This window comes from Nicotiana attenuata, chromosome 3 (assembly GCF_001879085.1).
Source record: "Nicotiana attenuata strain UT chromosome 3, NIATTr2, whole genome shotgun sequence".
NCBI classification, from domain to species: Eukaryota; Viridiplantae; Streptophyta; class Magnoliopsida; order Solanales; family Solanaceae; genus Nicotiana; species Nicotiana attenuata.
The window spans coordinates 36,790,745-36,810,177 of NC_031991.1; the positions used below are offsets into that span (position 1 = coordinate 36,790,745).

At 36.8% G+C, this 19,433-nt stretch overlaps 1 protein-coding gene across 2 annotated transcripts; it reads left to right on the forward strand.

Moving 5' to 3' along the window:
- On the forward strand, positions 9,932 to 16,318 carry LOC109223537 (protein WVD2-like 7). 2 transcript variants are annotated; one of them, XM_019387901.1, is made up of 8 exons: positions 9,932 to 10,151; positions 10,663 to 10,752; positions 11,149 to 11,907; positions 12,035 to 12,583; positions 12,671 to 12,735; positions 13,471 to 13,545; positions 14,361 to 14,457; positions 15,767 to 16,318. In XM_019387901.1, exons 2-8 carry the CDS (start codon positions 10,711 to 10,713, stop codon positions 15,809 to 15,811), a joined length of 1,632 nt encoding a protein of 543 aa, XP_019243446.1. In that variant the 5' UTR covers positions 9,932 to 10,151; positions 10,663 to 10,710; the 3' UTR covers positions 15,812 to 16,318. The 2 variants fall into 2 exon arrangements, with proteins under 2 accessions (XP_019243446.1, XP_019243447.1); XM_019387902.1 differs by lacking the exon at positions 9,932 to 10,151 and adding an exon at positions 10,294 to 10,402.

Here is a 19,433-nt window from a genome sequence, read left to right on the forward strand (position 1 = left end):
CAAAATGTTGACCGAAGTTAATAAAAATTAACTTTCTAGGCCAAAATTTATTATTTCTTCAATTTTTCACATACAATCTTTCCGGATACACGTCTGGACTGCGCACGCATATCGTGGAGGAATAAAATGAGGTTTTGAAGACCTTGGAATATGGAATCGAGTTCTAATATATAAGATGACCCTTTGGGTCATCACAGTGATATTCAAGCGGCAATAGGCAGGCAGGGAGCGTTATTTATAACGAAAAATCTCGTCACATACGACGGAGATACAATACCATTAGACAACTACTCTCTAGTGGTGTTATCACGATTGATGACGTAAAGTCAAGAGATAACGTGTCAGTTCACTTGCAAAAGGCCTATCTAGAGAGGTAGTTGAAATATCATCGAAGGGAATGGGATTAAGGCCTAGGACAAGTCATCATGGCAGTAACTATACTTAGCAGACTGGAGATCCCAAGAGCTAGGTTCAAAGAGATAAAACAAAGTTATGATTGACGGTTCAACATTGTCAAATAACCCAATCCATTCTCGTGATGAAGACAATATTCAGAAATCAGGGTAAAGCATTAAGGCTTTTTGATGAGTCAATAAAGCTTAAAGATTTTTAATGATTTGCTAAGTCTGGCAGGAAATAACCAGATAGTGTGTCTATAGGATTATACGTCTAGAAATCACCTATGTGAGTGTGAAGTGTAAGTCGCTTCAAGGGGAATGAAAGTATAGGTCCATTCTCTAAGCACTCATGAAATCAGGCGGTGTTCATGGCTAAAACGAACACAACTGTGAGAACCATAGATGGTTAAGGGTTGATTGTGTGACTTATATTGTCTAGGCATACAACAAAGCTCAACGATTCAAAAATATCAAATCTACCGATTGACCGAGTATATCCGATATAAGTTCACTACGGAAAGTTCAAAGGAAAACCTACTTATCTAGATGCAATTAATCGTTGCATGTAAATCACACACTCACCCATGCATTCTTTTGTCTTATAGCCATTCCCCATTCATGTGGGGGATTGTTGGGATTAAAAGATTGGTGAATGGAAAATGGAGGGAAGAAAGTGGAGGAAAAGTGAGCACCCTTTTGCTTTGAAAAGAGCAAGTGTCCCTCATTGGTGGTGGAAAGAAAAGTGAATGTGCTTATATTGAGAAAACACTTCTCTTGGTGTTAAATGGGTTGGAAAGAAAGTAAGCCTCGCGTCGTCTTCGTCGTTGCTCACTCGGCTCGGCTTCGGCTTCGGCTTCGGCTTCGGCTTCGGCTTCGGTTTCGGTTTCAGATTCAGATTTGGATTTGGATTTGGTCAAAGATTGATTGATTAATCTTTTTGGACAATTTTTTTAATTATTTAATTAATTAATTAATGAAAAGTCAACCCGAAGTAACCTAGGACCCGCTATGCGACTCGGTCCATTTTTTTCCGGATTATTTTAAATTAATTTCCCAGAATATTTTAAACGGGAATTGTTCCCTCCTGTTCCAATAGCCATGGTTGTTTCTGAAAGGTTGCAACCTTTTCAGAAACAGTGCTAGAAAATGGCTATAAATATGCCTTGATCCCAGAATCTTTCCTTACGAAATTTTCTGAGCTTTTCTTCCTTCTTCTGCACAATTAATAAATATAGCATCATTCTCCAACTTATTTTCCTTTTACCACTAACACTAATACTAAAAAGTTTGACACCATTCTACCAATAATAATATAACTAATTAAAAACTTTCATAGTTTCAAACTACTACTGCCGCTGCAATATAGTAGAGCCAATATTGTTAAACTCCAAGATTAGTCAAACACCGTCACATCAAATGAGATTGAGTATTTCTTTAAAATAAAAATCTCTTAATACTTCTTACATTGCTCTCAATAATTTAAAACAATTCTCATCTTCCAAATTCCCCAACACTACCACCACCGCAGGCAGAATAGACCAAAAGAAAAAGTTAAATAAATAAAAGATGCAAGGAAAAAGATGAAAATATGATATTATTCCAGAGTGTAGCACTAATTCCTTTTCCAGCTCTATCAAGCTACCCTACAAGGTGCCCAAAAACCTAAACGGTAGCCTTGGCAAAGGCTAAGTAGTTGGTGTTGGAGCAAAGTCGCATTTGCCAGCAATCGTTTCATGCCCAACCCGTCTAGCGGAACAACATGCCTTTTGAAACACTGTTCAAGACAATAAATATTATCTATATCTTTCTAGCTTGGATATTAAAATACAATATACCACCACCTAATAACTTTTGCTTCAAGAAATAGTGATAGAATAAAAAGGAGAAATGCTTACAAGAACACCAAGATATACAAGCAAATGTGATGTATGGATTCATACATATGCAGTGTCTTGTTCTATATTTGACAAACAAAAGAAACTGCAAAAAGAGCAAAAAAGATGGGATAAAGTAAAACTCTTACAGGTTATCAGCTACTACATGATTGTCTGTTCTAATGGTTATGCTGTCCCGAGTCTGCTATTAAATGGGGATCAACAAGGCTCTCGTCATAAACTTTTGCACGAAAATGTTTCTCAAATCCAGTGACCTCTGATTGTCTGGTGGAACCATCCTTAGAATTGTATACCATGACAATTGGGGGAAGAAGAAGTAAATATTCGCCCTTATTTGAGAGGCAAAAATGTATAGAGAATGACGAAATGTATGGATAAAAAGGTATGTATCTTGAAGATATTTGATAGTGAACATGTTTGTCCATGATACTTCAACTCCATAATCCACACATCAGAAATTGCCTCTGCTGTGTACCCAAATTTAGATCTAGGTTTTTATACAATTAGATTTTAGAGAAAAGGGTTAATCTAAGTCAATATTAATATCCAAATGATAAATGTTGTGCATTTGTGAAGAATACCACGAGTGTATTGTTAGATAGCAATATCTTGGAGTAATAATGGAGCAATAAATGATTTAAGAATGTGAAAGAAAGCAATAAATAACAATGGCATTTAAGTAAATAATGGAACAAGGTTCACCCGACAAGGGTGAGATTTTTCACTGATTTCTCTGACTATGATAGATAATATAAGCCTTTGAATATTCCGATTCTTCTTGGATCGGAGAAAAGATAGACAAAGAGGTGTAGAGGCAACCTTCGTATGTATGTGATAAAGAGAGAGAATCTTCAGAGAATGTCAATATTGTTCTTTACAGAAGTGTTCGATCCCCCTTTCTAATACTACATCTCTTCCTATTTATAACGGTACATGGGCCAAAAAACCCTAGATAGTACAACAGAAAGGAATATTCGCTAGTATATTCTCTAGGAAATCCAAATCCCAAAACTAACTGTTATTGCGTCCTCGTCCTCATCCTCGTCTTTTATCGTGCTACCTCAACCTCGACGATGACCTGCCATCTTCATGTGACGTCGACCATTTGAAATCGGATTGACATGTCGTATCTTCGACACATGGCAGCCTTTAGAGGATTTATCTCCGTTGACCTGATCAACATATGACATAAATACAATTAGTCCCTCCACTTATCGAGGTCGTCCTCGTGAGAGGGTTCGATGAGCGGATAACAATGGTCGTGGTCATTGGAAGGGGCAGATGACGTGGTGCTTTGAGATCCATATATTTCAAACCCTTAATCTTCTGGGGTAACTTCTAGAACAAGCCTATCATTGAAGGGATGTGACGTCATGACGTCATTCGTCATGATGTCCTGCTCCTGATACGTCACGTCTGTACATGCGCAGCCTTTTCATTGGTTCTGCCGTTTCGATTTCGGCTGCTATTATGGTGACCCGCTGCAATTTCGAGATTCCTCCTTTATAAAAAGGGGATGATCATTAGTATCCAAATTTTTTACCGTCATTGTTGTTGCTTAGACTTGCATTTGCTTTTGTTGAATTCTCTTCTTTTTCTCATCATCTTACAACTTTGCTTCCCATTTTCTCAACCATTTTCTTCTAACACTCTTCAAATTTCATAATCATGTCAAATTTAACTTCTGGTGTTAATGAGGAGAATCAACCTGCTCTATTGGCTGTTGTGGCCCTTATTCATGGAGGAGACACCATCTCTGCTGCTGAAGTGGAGGTTCTCCTTTTAGTGGAGGAGACTATTCCTGCAATCCCGGCGCAAAGTTGGATTTCTACCGGCCGCCGGAGGCGGTGGTTGAAGTTTTCTGGTCTTCTTTGACGGCTAAAGGTTTGGTGGAGTTCAAGGCCAAGTACGGCCTTCCTGATCAAGTGTAGCTTTTACCTACTAATGAGGATGAGGTGCATACTCACCGTCTCGGGTAATGTACCCTCTTCGCTTACCCTTTCACCATTGGTTATCCGTTCCCTCTTCCCCCTCCGGTGGATGAACTTTGTCGCTTTTATTGAGTTTTCCATGCTCATCTCACTCCCTTCGTGTATAAGGTGATCAAGATGATGTTGAAGTTTGCCGAGCTGGCTGGTGTCGAGATCACTGTACAACACTTAGTGCACCTATTTGCACCCAGCTTCTACCGGGGAACGATGTTGAACCTTCGACATCGTGGAGGAAAATTCCTGGTAGTTAGGATGGACGACAAAGATAGTCGGCAATTTTGGCTCAACTTCTTTGTCAAGACCGAGGTTGTCCTTACCAATGTCAGAGATTTCCTTGGAACCGCACTCGTAAGTATTCGTGTTTACTTTTACTTTTCAATGCAGTCGTATACTCCGAGTTTGTGAATTAACTCTTCTCTTTTTATAGCTACTGCTCGACCTCTTCAGTTGGTGGTGCATCTCGCTGACTGGGTTAGACAAGTCCTTCCTTGTACTACGGAGATTCGTGATTGGTCGAGTTTTTGGCAGAAGTTCAAACTGGCCCTCCCCCTAAAGGTAATGTCCTCCGTTGGACAGTATTGTATTTGTACTCGCCTACTTTATCGTGCTCATCCTTTTTACACTTCCTCTAGGTTTTGTTAAGGAGGCCATAAGAAGGAACGTGGCGCCGACGCCTTCCTTTAGGAGGAGAAGAGTTGTTGCTTCCTCTACTCCTGCCCCTAGTCCAGCTTCTATGCCCGCTCTTCCCTTGGCTCCTCCCTGTATTGAGGACAAGGAAGCTTCTGCGTACGATGAGGACCTGAGGCCCAGGAAGCGAAAGACCGTAGATAGGGGAGACGGCATACCGCTGGCGATCAATCTATCATGAACCTTTCCTGAGGCTGTGGGTCAAGGCACCGTGGTGATGCTAGCGGAGGGAGATATAAAGGCGGCCTCAGAGGTGCCTAGTGTTACATCCGATACTTTTGTACATTGGATTTTTTGTAAGTTAATTGACATAGGTTCAAGGACAAGACTATTATTGAGGTTATAAGTATTTGTGCTATTTATAACAAGTGATAAGTATGTGTCGTGAAGGTCAGAGGGTAAATGAGTTTCGTTGAAGTTTGATATTTTGGGATAAAATACGGTCCAAGCTATAATACCCTGTATTTATGGATTAGTGTTATACAATATACCGCATGACAATGACAGTAAAGTATATTCTAGTATTAAAAGTGATTAGTATTTAAGTGAAATGAGATTTAGAAATTAATCATGTGTTTAATTAATTATATGAAGAATTAGTTAAAGTGTTTGGATAATGTTAAGAAGACAACATGTCCTTGTAGGTCCCACAAGGGGGATGACCTTTGTTATTATTAGTAAAGGATAAATATTTCTAGTAGTAGAACCAGATAAAGATTAGATAGAATAAAGGGGTGGGTACGTGTACAAATTAGGTGAATTTATGGAATGGGTGTCTAATTTTAGTAGGTGACTAGTGTAAGTATATACCCATGTGTCTTTATCTAAATAATCTACACATGAAAGCATCATATATCGATAATATAGGCAATAAAATTACATGAAAGACATCAACTTACTTAGATAATACGAGGCAACAATATACTCCCATTGTGGAAACAATTCAATTGAAAATAATTCCATCGTTGGTGGCAACAATATTGATCATGTTGGGAGCAATTCTTTGGGGGAATCAGGCATTGGCAGCAGGTATATTTCCATAATTGTGTAGCAACTTTACTTCCTAAATTCATCTTAAGAACACCAAAGATATTTCTAGTGTTTGTTGATTCCTATAAGCTCGGGGTAGAGCGGGCCGGTTCCAGATTATATAAGGTCAACACACTAATCAAGCTGCGGAATAGGGTTGCTACAAAGCTTAACGAGGTATGTTAAGGCTAATCCCTTCTTTTGGGATGACCCAATTAATGAAACGTAAACATAATGTTATTCCATAAATAATTCTACTCTTAGTAGATAAAGATGCCTACGTTATTCATTCATGTAAAATGTAACTCAAAGCATGTCTAAGTATGTTCCTAAGTCTCTATTGAGGCATACAATAAAGATGTTAATATTCATAATATAGTGTTATATGCATCTTCATTTACCACCGAGCTACGGCCGGTTGAGCAGTCATGCATCTTCGTATACCACCGAGTTACGGCCGGTTGGGCAGTCATGCATTTTCATGTACTATCGAGCTACAGCCGGTTGGACAGTTATGCATCTTCATTTACCACTGAGCTATGGCCGGTCGGGCAGTCATGTATTTAGCATCGTTCTACGGCTGATCGGGTAGTCATGCATTTACCACCGTGTTACGGCCGATCGGGCAGTCATGCATTTACCATTGTGCTACGGCCAGTCGGGTAGTTACCTCTAATCAATTGCGCAGTTAACATCATATAATGATGTGTGTGTGTGTGTATATATATATATATATATATATATATATATATATATATATAAAACTTATTATGCATGTTATGGCCCTCATCGGGGGCTCATAAGTTACATGACTGATTCTTATCCCTCTTAGTGATAGTGTCTAGGGCTGCTTATCTGGCGGATTGGGCGGTTATTTACTCTTAACGGTTTGGCTTATCGGTTATCGGCTTTTAAACGTATTAATCCGCTAGCCACCCGATAAGATATCGGGCGGATTGGTATCGGTTTACTCTTATCGGACGGTTATCGGGCGGTTTATCGACCTAATTCAATCTATATTCCACAAGTGGTAGCACTACTGCACTAACGGCGAAAGAAATGCATGTCATCCAAATTAATCTCTAAACCGTTCGAATGCTTCAAGACAAATTGACTTTCTCCAGATTTGAGCTAAACAATGCGACTTATCAACTTTATTTTCTCAAGATTTATTTTGGTAAATGATACAGAAAATTCTAAATCTAGCAGCTCCTTAATGGCAACATTGAGCAGCCTAAAACGGTAATATGAAGATGACAACAAAAACATAAGTTCTACTTTCTTATGTCATTCATTTGAATTATGTTACATATTTTTCATAATTCTGATTATTTAGGAATTAGGCGTTAGAACTAAGAGATAGAGTACTGGAAGAGTGCAAAAATGAAGTGGAAGGGTTTTTGATATTAAATATATTTATGGATAACAATAAATTATATATACATATATATTCTTAACGGGTTAACGGATTATCCGTTAAGAAAATTAAATAATCCGCCCCCAAACTAATAAGCCGTTAATGAAAAAATTTTAATCTGTTCCCCGTCCGTTAAATCGTTAATCCGATACCAATAAGCCATTAAGCTTCGGTTTCTGTTCGGTTTTGAACACCCCTAATAGTGTCTTATTGTTTGTAGATAGACGAGGTGAGGATCCTCCACTGTAGGCTGCCTCCAGATATCAACTTTTGGTTGGTGAGATCCATTTCTTCCTGGAGTATTGCTGAGTTAGGGTTTTGTATATGATATTTTGGTTTATGGGAACGTCGGGGGCCCTGTCCCGACTTATATACTATATTTATGTTTCCATAGAGGCTTTGCAGACAATATCTTGTGTATAGTTTTAGTTATGACATGTCGGTCTATCATGACGGCCTTCTCGGCCCCCATGTATCTACATAAATCCTTTTTGAATTAGTTATCCGAGTTAAATTCTAATGTCATTACTTTTATACACACACACACACACACACACACATAGATATGGCCTATAATGGCCCGTGACAAGTATGATAGTAAACAAGGATAAGGTACATGACGCTCGGTTGAGTAGTCACCAGGAGCTAGTCGTGGCCCTCCGGTTTGAATCGTGACACCTAGCTTGGCTGAACTTGACGTCGCTGCTTCCCCTCGACCTGAATTGGATGAAGCAGTTGAGAATGTAGCTGATGACGCTCATACTCATCCCAGGTCTGGGGAGGCCTCGTCTTCTAGGCCAGTTCAAGAAGATTCTATACTGACAAAGGGAAAGACTAGATGCCCGGCGAACAGGACGATGAGTGGGTGGAGTCTGTTCACAGCGAATCTGACTCCGACCTCAATCCTGAAGATCTTGAGATGATCTATAGCGGGACGACTCAGATTGAGGTTAGAGTAGAGGGGGGATCGAGGACCATCACGATCCCGGTGAGTCACGATTTACTCAAGAACACTAAGGACGTGATCCACACTTTGGCCCCTTCTACACTAATACCCAGCACAAGATTCTTGGGGAGCTAAGTGATAGTATCCTTTCTAAGAGCACCGCTGGCCTTGCTCTCAGGGTAAACCATTTCCTTATTCTTTTTCTCTCTTTGATTTGCTTTTGAGTTTTATCTTGTTTACCCTTTTTTATCGTGCAGGCTGTTATATTGGAACTTCAAAGTGTGCGGAGAGAGAAAAGGCGAAAGGAGATTTATCAAAAATTACGATCAAAGTATGAGGAGCAACGAGGGCCGTATAAGGCGGCCGAGAAGCGGCTTCGTGACGAGGGCGATGTGTCTGCCCTTAGGGAGGAGCTGAGAAAAAGAGGTGAAGAATTGCTCGCGTCTGTGGAGCGATTCTCTCAAGGGGGCATTGAAGAGAAATGAGGAGGAACTCAAGCCGAGCAAGGGCGTGGAGGCCAGTGCCGCGACCTTCAGAGCCAGGTTGATCAACTGCAAAGTCAGTTGGATGGGTGTCAGTTCGAAATGAACGTGCTCAGGGGAGAGGTCGCCGAAAAACTACAGCTACTCGAGGAGGCGGATTCCTTCCGAATGGAGACTCGAGAATAGGCTATTTTTTAGATTTAGAGAACAGAACTCTTCGCGCTGAACGGGACAACGTCTAGTCGACGGCTGAAGCTAAGGAGGCCAGGCTCGAGGAGAGGATTGGCGAATTGGAGAAAGAGAACTCCGAGCTACTTGAGCGGATTTCTGCTGTGGAGGGCGAGAATGCCAAACTTCTTGAACGACCCTCTACTTCTCATGCCTCTGAGTTTCCTGCCATTCCTCGAGAGCAGTACGAGGAATTGGGTCAGATGGACTTCGTCTTTGAGACGGACCCAGAGGAAGCCCGAGTTAAAGCTCGTGAGGTTCGGTTAATTAATTTAAAAAAGCACTTTTGAGCTATAATTAGTTAGACTCGGATTTTAAAAAGTGCTTTTAAGAATATTTTTTAAAATACTTTTAAAGAAAGTGCTTTTGGGAATAAATTATTTTTTTCTGCTATTCAAAAAATGGTTTCCGCTTCTACTCAAAAGTAAAAAAAATAATTTAAAAGCTTGGCCAAATACCTTAAATTTTTTTTATAAAAAAAAAAAAGAAGCACTTTTGGCCCAATTTCTTTTTTGGGCCAAAATCTTAGCCAAACAGTCTATTTATACTAGAATTAGTATGATGAGGTTAGTTATCCTGGTATTATTTCTTATTGACTTTTTGATATGTTGTAGTAATCCTAGGATTGTCAATTTTACTGCTTTATCCCGGAATAACTTATCATGGGATTACTATTTCATTCTTTGGCAAATAACAAATTATCCTATACTAGATTTTCATCCTAAAATTATTTTTGCTTATCCATCCTACCCCTTCAACTCTCAAAAGAGCTTCTCTTTTTGTTTCTCCAACTTCTTTTTTTCACTACTTCTCCAACTAACCACTTATGTAAAAGAATTGTCCAACGAGTCAATAAGGCCCCACGTGTCCTAAGGCGCCTCCATTATTGAATGGATTGCTCTTTGAAGATTCATACCATCATCACATCACGCTTCTTCACTCTCTTCTGTACTTTCTCACTGTTTCTTCTTTCAGTGGGCCTCTTTTACTTCTCTCTATCTTCTTCCTCATGCCCAATCTGATCATTATCTTCTTTACCCGTCTCTTTCCATCCCCTTTGAATTTAATTGTATTTTAGGTAAGACCCCTTTTTAAATTTTCCTTAATTTTTTTCAACTTTATTGTTAGATTTGTCATTATGTTATTATCACAAATCTTTTCAAGATTTTCACCACCAACCTAATAAAGTATTTGGTACTATAATGTATCAATCTTTTCTCACTTTTAGTCCTTTTTCTTATCAAAGATTGCAACTTTACAACTTTTTTTTGTGTCTCCAGAAAGAGGGGCTTGCAGTAAAAAGATGATACACGACTTTTTGTACTTATTGTGAGAATTATATGCAACTTTAGTTTTTTTTCTTCTTTTGTTTCATTTTTATAATATGTCAATCTTGATGATTAAAGTTTTGATCTTTAGCAGTTTCCAATAGATCCATAAAATGACAATTTTTTCCCTTAAAAAAAATAACTGTATGAAAGCAGTATGGATAATGCATATGTAAAGCAACAGTAGAAAACACAGCACATGAACTTGTAACTGCATATTTCTTACTTCAATTTCTTCAATTTGCTTTTTTTTTTTCACAGGTTATGATATGTATATTGTGTGAAATCTTGTGGTAGCTTTGTAGATTGATGGGTGAATCCATTGTGCAAACTCCTGTTGTCAAGCACAAGGTACCAATTTTTCTGTTCTTTGATCACTTAGAAGTGGTCTATTTTTATAATTTTTGTTTCAAATAATGTGTCTTTGAGTATGCTCTATTTGTTGATAACTATTGATTCAGTTATCCTGGAAGAGGAGCCTTTGTGTAACTAGTAAAGTTGCCTCCATGTGACTAGGAGGTCACGGTTCGAGCCGTGGAAATAGCCTCTTGCAGAAATGCAGGATAAGGCTGCCTACAATGGTCCGGCCCTTCCTCGGACCCCGTGCATAGTGGGAGCTTAGTGCACCGGGTTGTCCTTTATTGATTCAATTATCCTCTTAGATCTTCTTTTAAGCCCTAGTTAGTTGTCATTGTTATTCTTGTTTGAGTTTATTGATAAAGAATGGATTTGTGTTATAATGAGCAGATGGGTGAGTCAGCTGTATCTGGTCCTAGACTTGAAGTATCAGTTTCTTTTGGAAGGTTTGAGAATGATGCACTTTCTTGGGAGAAATGGTCATCTTTCTCCCCTAATAAGTATCTTGAAGAAGTTGAAAAGTGTTCGACACCTGGATCAGTAGCTCAGAAGAAGGCGTATTTCGAAGCACATTACAAGAAGATTGCCGCTAAGAAGTTGGAGCAATTAGAGGAGGAAACACAACAAGTAGAAAAGGAAATGGAACCTCAGGTTTCTGATGGTGATTTCAGTTTATCCAATGGTGAGCAGCAAATGTCAGCGAAAGATTTGAAGACTAGTGATGAAGTTGATGAGCCAAAGGAGGATACTACTGTTGATGTGGAGCGTGATAACTTATTAGTTGACAATGCTAAGGAACTAACTATCTCAGGAATTGATGAGTCAAAGGAGGATTTTTCTGTTGATGTAGAGTGTGATAGCTCATTGGTCACTGAAGTTAAAGAAGGAACTATTTCGGGAATCGATGAGTTAAAGGATGATATTTCCGTTGATGTGGAGTGCGATTGCTTATTGGTTACTAAAGCTAAGGAAGAAACTATCTTGGGAACATGTGATCACGAAGAACTTCATAAGGTTGAAGAACGGAATCCTGATAAAGGATGTCAAGATAGTGTAGTAGAGACTCCACAAGCGGATACTCAAGCTCAAAAATCCTCTATTAAGAAAAGCAAGACCCCTAGCGCAAACGTAAAGAATGCGCCTCGTAAGGTGATATGTTGGAACTTTTCTGGCTATTGGTACTTCGAGTTATCTTATTGAGCCGAATTCCTATTTTCCTGTTCTTTCTTTTATCTCTTTCCTGTTATTTATGGAAGTGTTGCTTGTTCATTTTCAGGTACACACTGAGGATCGGGTATCCGCTAGAACAAAGAAGAAACTGACATCACCTGTGACAAAATCCTCATCAAGAATTTCCACTCCAACATCTAAGCAAGCATCAACTTCTAAGGTCATTACTCCATCTCAACCATCAGTGAAGAAGGTGAGTGGAACGCCAACTCAAAGAAGTAATAATACTCCTTTGGCACAACGCAAGAAAGTTGTTCCTGGGTCAGTTGCATCGTCGCCTTCTCAATCGTCAAACAAAAAGTTGAATGGTGCAACGCCTTCTCAATCCTCGAACAAAAAGTTGAACGGTGCAACAATGCAAAGGAGTAAACATTCTCCTGTACTAGAGAACAAGAGAGTAGCTCCGACATCATTACACATGTCTCTGAGTTTGAGTTCCCCAAATTCTACAGCTTCTAATACTACAATGAGAAAATCTTTAATCATGGAGAAGATGGGGGACAAAGATATTGTAAAGCGAGCATTTAGGGCTTTCCAGAACAGTTTTAACCAAGGAAGATCTACCGGAGATATGACATATGGTGGACAAGAACAGGTTCAACATTCAAACATTTTTTTTTTCATGTAGAATGCCTTAATGTTTCACGAGTATTTAGCTGTTGGTTTCCATTTGTTTGGTTAGGTGTTGTCAAAGGAATCTGAGCAGAAAATTTCAACTTCTCTGACTCCTCAGAAGGAGAGTGAAAGGTAATTCAATTGCTTCTTTGACTAGCTTGTATGGGTAACACATACTGGTTTCTTTCGACTGCCTACCTACAAATTGTTTAGCATAATTATTCTATGTATAAGAGTCTTATGCAAATTAACTGAGTGGCCTCAGAATTTTTCTTTAGGCAAATTGACATATGTATCAGGCTTCAATTTTATCTTAAAAAGGGTTTTCCACTTCTTTTCTGGAGGGATCCTGGGGGAGGGACGCAGTTATACCGCAATTGGGGTTTCCTGTGCCAAACGAATGACGCGGCACACTCCTTACCATAAAATGAACGATGAAGAAGACCTGTTTTTGGTGGCCCTGAGACTGAAGATTGTGTTTCTGTACAAGTTTCGTATTCAGTGATTGATTAGATTAGCTGAATTGCTACAAAAGTGATGTAGGAGGAAATGTGTTAGTGTTTGCATTTCATATATATTTTGTTCTTTCCTTCATCTGTGCTTTTCTTCACTAAAACTCGCGATTTAATTGTGTTTTGCGCTTAAAGCCCAAGCTGGCACTTGTTCGTTTTTACTCGCCTCTGATAACACTGCTATGACAACATCTCCATTTGGAAAAACTTAGCTGGAGGCAAGAATTTATGAATCTCATTTTATTCTATTTTTTCGAGATGATAAGTGTACCTTGATGTGATCAGTGTTTCTGTTGCCAGTCAATAAGGGAAATTAGATCTCATACATGCAAATAACTATGTTATCCAATGACAGATTAAGGAAGATGCCGAATAAGGAAATCACTCTAAAAGGCCAATCAGGGGCTCGTTCGACTTATTTGTCATCAGGGTAAGATCTCAGAGATTGTTTCGGGATCCTTCCCATTATAGTCAATGCTTTCTGTTATTTCTTGAATTTTAAAGGGAGCTGCCGGATTTTTTTCCTCCTTATATTATTGCAGCAGTGGATTGTTGAATTTTCTTTCTTTTTCCTTTTTAACCATTTGAAACATTCATCAGTACTGCCCCCTGCCCCTTAGGGGAGGGATTATGCTTTCTGAAATTCAAGCCGTCCGTTGAACCGTACTCAATGAGGGGTCACTGGGACCTTCTTTATCTTATTTATTCTTAAAAACTTACATCTACTCCTCTTCATCCCCTCCCACCAAACAAACAGAGAGTAGTTCAAATAAGGTTGTAGATGGAGTCATCATTCTGTTTAGAGGGATCTACCTTCTCGACCAAATTTTCATGTAGATTGTTTCCTTCCTTTGCATCTCTTTAGCTTATTATTGTGTATTACGTTTTCCCTTCTAAAATGGTCCTGGGGCGGTATTGTGAAATTGCTAAGGTGACTGCAGGAGTAAGTCTGTAGAGAAGAATTTTCATCAGTTATTATTCAAGTATGCTTTCATAATCCTGTGGTACTTGTGAATTGGAAGTTGTTGAATGAGAACTTCATTTAGCATTCCCCTTTGGATCCTGCTCTACAAACCCTTCAATTAATAAATCTTGGTAACTCTCCCAGTAACTTTCCAAACACACTTCTGTAAAACTTCTAGCCCTAGGTAGAGAGAATTAAACACATACATTCGCATAGTTACTATGCCTCAAATACGTTCAATCCCACTAATCAGTTTTAGAGTTGCAATACATTTGAAGCAGGGCACCTAAAGATGGTGGCATGGAGAAGAAAAAGGTGAATTCTATCAGAGCGTCTACGGGCTCGAGAACTGATAGATCAGCTGATAAATGGAAAGAGGTATTACAAAATCTGGCCCCCGTGTTTTTAGTTCTAATTTCTGTAATCTAATATAGTTGACCTACTTTCAACTTTTATCTCTTGTCTCGGTTTTGCTTTACCCTTTTCCCTTAAAACATAAAGTTCTGCGTCTCAAGTACTCAAAGAGATATGCAGCAGCCTTCCTTCATATTGTCGAATAAATTTAGCATTGACGTGATTTCTTTGGAACAAACTATTCATTTTCTTTCTTTATGAGTTACTCCTCTATTTCCATTTTATGTAGTACACTTTCCTTTTTAGTCTGACCCAAAAAACAATGGCGCATTTATATATTTAAAAGCAATTTGACTTTAACTATCTTCGTTACCTTTAATGAGATGATTTATAGCCAAATATTTGTGGCTTCTTTTAGACCACAAATTTCAAAAGTCTTTCTTTCTTAAACTCTGCACAGTCAAATACCTTACAAAAATTATACAAATTTTATATATTTTTTAGACTATCGAATGTAAATAGTTTCTGGCATGGACTAAAAGTGATAATACCCTTTTTATTTTTAGTTGAATTTTTAAAAAAAAGTAGATACAAATCTAATGGGTAACTCAAAACTGAGTGCTACAAAAGTTTTACCAAGAAAGAAGTCTCATCTGCCCAACAATATTTAATACAGAGAAACAATCTTTAAAAGAAATCAGCGAAAACTTCTAAAGAAATCTCCTAAAATGGGACAGAGAGAGTATTTTTTACTTTCAGTATTAGAATATGTCAAATCATCTTTCTTATGGTTTCCATCAGTGAAATCTTTCCTATATCTTGACTTGTGAAATGGGATTACTTAATTGTGATAAAGGAAAGCATATACTGAAATATAAACAAAGTTACAAACAAATGAAAAAGAAAGTATATACTGAATTATCTGATGGAAACAGCCTCTCTACCCCATCGGGGTAGAAGTAAGGTCTCTGTACACACTACCCTCCCCAGACCCACTTGTGGGATTTTACTGGGTCGTTGTTGTTGTATTCGCATTGAAATGATTAAAAATCCGGTTTTCATGTCAATTTTGGTCTTTCAAAATATGACATGCAAACCGCTAAAGTACTTGAAGTTTGAAAGAAATCTGCAAGCTAGTAAAAGCATTTTTGTTATCCAAATGACATCAGTTAGCCAACTAGAACTGTTTAGCAAATCTCACCTCCAATGCTATTTGTTTTAAGCAACAAAACCTGCATGAAATCTCCCAGCCAACAGTTTGGTGTTAGAGAGTGCTTAACCTTCACTATTCGAATTTTGAAGTATTAATTTCGTTGAGCGTTCGAATATGCAGGAGGTTACTAAAGCGAAGATCAAACGACCTGGATCAAATAGGTGAAATATGGAAGTACACGTATCCAAATGAGTGAAAACATGAATTTCGGTATTACCATGATGGTATTTTGTTGAGGAAATGGACCACTGAACGAGTCATGCAGGCAAGATTTCGGGAACTGCTTTTCAAGAACTTCTTATGCAAGAAGAGCCAGTCATCTCTTGAAACTGCTGGCTCAGTCGCCTATTCTCGTATCGATCTGGTGTATTAACACTATGCTGAACTCTTGACAATATCCTCTTGTTCTCTTTGGCAGTTAAAGTCACCGTCTAATCAGGTCATTTAGGTTTTATTTTCTTATATTATATAGCATTAGATCTGGTCTTCCTTATGTGTAAAAATGTATAAGCAGAAAGTGATCTCTATGATTGAAGATTCCATTGTAGTATCAAAGTTATTGTATGATAGGGAAAAATCTGGTCCATGTCCAAAGTTGATTTTATATGGTATTAAAGTAGTGTAAACATTTGGATTCAATGCTTTGTTTCATGTGAGCTAAGCTTGAAAATATAGCACATCTTTTTCATGTGGGTTTACGACAGGGGTGGAGCAACAGTTCTACTTGCGGGTTCTCTAGGTTTAGCTTTAGATTCTGTATTTGTATTAAAAATAATAATTATATATTTTGTATATATATATATATATATATATATATATGAAAATTATATAAAATTTATATATTTTTTAAGCTACCGAATGTAAATAGTTTCTGACGTGGGCTAAAAGTCATAACACCCTCTAAATGAGAAAATCTCACTTAATACCCATTAATTCCAAACTATTTATCCTTTAATGCCCATGCCTAAACTATTTACTACTCCTACCCATGGCCCCCAAACTATTTACCCGCCTATTTACCCTTTAATCGCGGAGGCGCGTGTCAGCTTCATAAGCGAGAGAGTTGACGGCGTCTTCCCTTTGGTGGTGAGGCTGCAATTCATTGAGCAGCTTTGTCACATTGCTGGCTCCAAATATTTTGTGAACATTTGCAAATTTTCGGGGTTGATCTGGTGGGAAGTAAGGAGCAAACACGCATTCTGGCTGGCATTTTCGACGTAGGAATTTACATGCTGCACTGAAGATGAAGAAGATGAAGCCATTAACAAGTATTATAGCTAGTTTGCACAAACACTTCTCTTCTTGAAGATTTATTGTTTGATTCGATGTGGTGCTATAAAATATTGCTTATAGTATCTTCGAGTAAGCTTCCCAGATCTAAATTTTTATGTGTATTTGAATATCCACCATTGTTGGGCTTGGAAGCTCAATTTTATTTTTGAAGATTTCTTGTTTGATTCAAAGTGGGTGCTGTTAAATATTGCTTATAGTACCTTCTGGAAGTTCATACTGAAATTTGATAGCGTTTGGAGTTGATTTGAGGTGATTGAGACGAAATTTTCAGTTGAAAATCGAAGAAGAACACAGCTACAATATACCGCTACGATATACAATATGCTGTAGGAGTATATAGCTATACTGCAACACTATACTATTATAGTTTACAAAACAGTATACCGCTACAGTATACTAATATACTATAGGAGTATATAGTTATACTACAACAGTATACTACTATAGTATACAATATATTGTTATGGTATACTGTAATAATATGCAAGATACTGTCAATATGTTGTAATAGCATACAATATACTATAATAGTATATTTATTACCCGTAAATTCACTTGTCTTTTCCTTTTTAATTTGTTTTAAGCTTTTACCCAACGTGAGGGGTAAATTGAAAATGCGAAAAAAAAAATATATAGTATGCTATATGATGTAACGGTATACTCTTACAATTAGATCCTTTTAGAATTTTTAAATTTTTTTTTTGACAACTAATATTATTTTAGTTTAATAATTGAATTAAATTTTTTTTAACTCTTTGCGTACAATTGTATACCATATTGGTATAGCTATATACTATACCGGTATCATATGTTAGTTAGTATTATTTTGGTTGTATTAACTACATTTAATTGGTGCACAATTTAATTTTTCTTTAGTAATAATATTAAAAAAAGAATAATAAAAAATAGTGAAAATACTAAATGAAATTAGATTATGAAGAGAAAAAGAATATAAAAAAACAGAAGCTAAATGAAATTAGAAAAGGAAAAAAGGAAAAAATAAGAAGAAAACGAGAAAAAAAGGAGAAAAGAAAAAAGAAAAGAAAAAGGGAAAGAAAAGAAGCATAAAAATAAAAAAGAATTGGAGAATAAAGAAAAAATTCTCCACAAAACCTACTATGGGTAGGAAATGTAATTAGTTTATGGGTAGGAAAATAAATGGGTAGACAAGGTAAATAGTTTTGTTTTTGTGGGTAACTATGTCAAAAAACCCTTTATTTTTGGTTGAACTTTTTTTAAAAAGTGGATACAAATTCAATGTGCAATGCAAAATTGAGTGCCACATTAAAATTTTACCAAGAAAGAAGTCTCATCTGCTCAACAATCTATTATATATAATAAAGCTGGGAAAATAAAAGATGATGTGGCATATTTCTTTGGTCAAGGATCACATTTATCTTTTTTCTTAGATTTTATACCTTTTTCTTTATTTTTGCATTTAAATTTTGTTAACAATTAAGCATTTATTTCTTTCATTATTAATATACTATTAATAAAATGGTTGTTATAGTTTCAACCTTTCATATTCCGTATTTTGGACCGTTACAATCTTTCATTATAATCCATATTTATAAAGAATAAATAATTCTTACAGTTGCAATGGCTCTATCTGCAAGTTTCTTCCCTTATCCTCTAGCCATTCATATTACTTCTTCAATTCTCGCTTTCATTAAGAATCTATTGAGTTAAGCTTTTGTATTGGCAATTTTCCAAAGAACCTATACTTATTTTTATTTTGGTAATTACTATATTTTTTACTATTTTACAATTGATATTCTTGAAAAGAAAATTAACTAATTCAACTTAGATCCCGATATATGTCCTAGCAGAAAGCACCAACAATAATTGTTAAAATAAGATTATGAGAATGATATGGCAATAAATTAATTATACTACTAAGCATTAGTTGTGTTGCAAGATATATAAAGTCGAATAAAATGACTTCAAATTCGATCAGTTGCTCAAGTTTAACGAGAAATTTTGTGAGGTTGGACATGTCTTTTGAAAAGCATAAGAAATGCATATTACGTACAAGTGTATTATATGATTATGAAGATTTTGTGCTAGATATTATACATTAAAATCTAAAAATTGAGATTTAAATATTTGAGAAGGAACAATCAACCTTGAAAAATTATTTATTTTAAAGCTTATCGGAAAATATACAAACAATAAAGTTGGTCAAAGAATACCACCTCGGCATCACCAATTGGAGGTCGTAGAGACATGCAACCATATAAACTTGTGTATATTTAACTTTTTATAAACTTTTATATATATATATATATATATATATATATATATTCTAAACCATAAGCTATGTGGGTCCAAGACTAGACACAATGTTCATGTAGTTGAGCGCATGGNATATATATATATATAATATCATTCTTGCATTGGGGTTTAATATTTTTAGAAATTTAGGTGATATGAAATACACATAATTAAAATATGACTTTAATAATATTTTTTATCACTGCACGAAGCGCGAATA

Coding starts and splice junctions, on each gene's coding strand:
- LOC109223537 (XM_019387901.1), top strand. CDS start 10,711: ATGGGTGAATCCATTGTGCAAACTCCTGTTGTCAAGCACAAG. Junction 12,736..13,470: donor CCTCAGAAGGAGAGTGAAAG/GTAATTCAATTG, acceptor ATCCAATGACAG/ATTAAGGAAGATGCCGAATA. Junction 13,546..14,360: donor TCGACTTATTTGTCATCAGG/GTAAGATCTCAG, acceptor CATTTGAAGCAG/GGCACCTAAAGATGGTGGCA.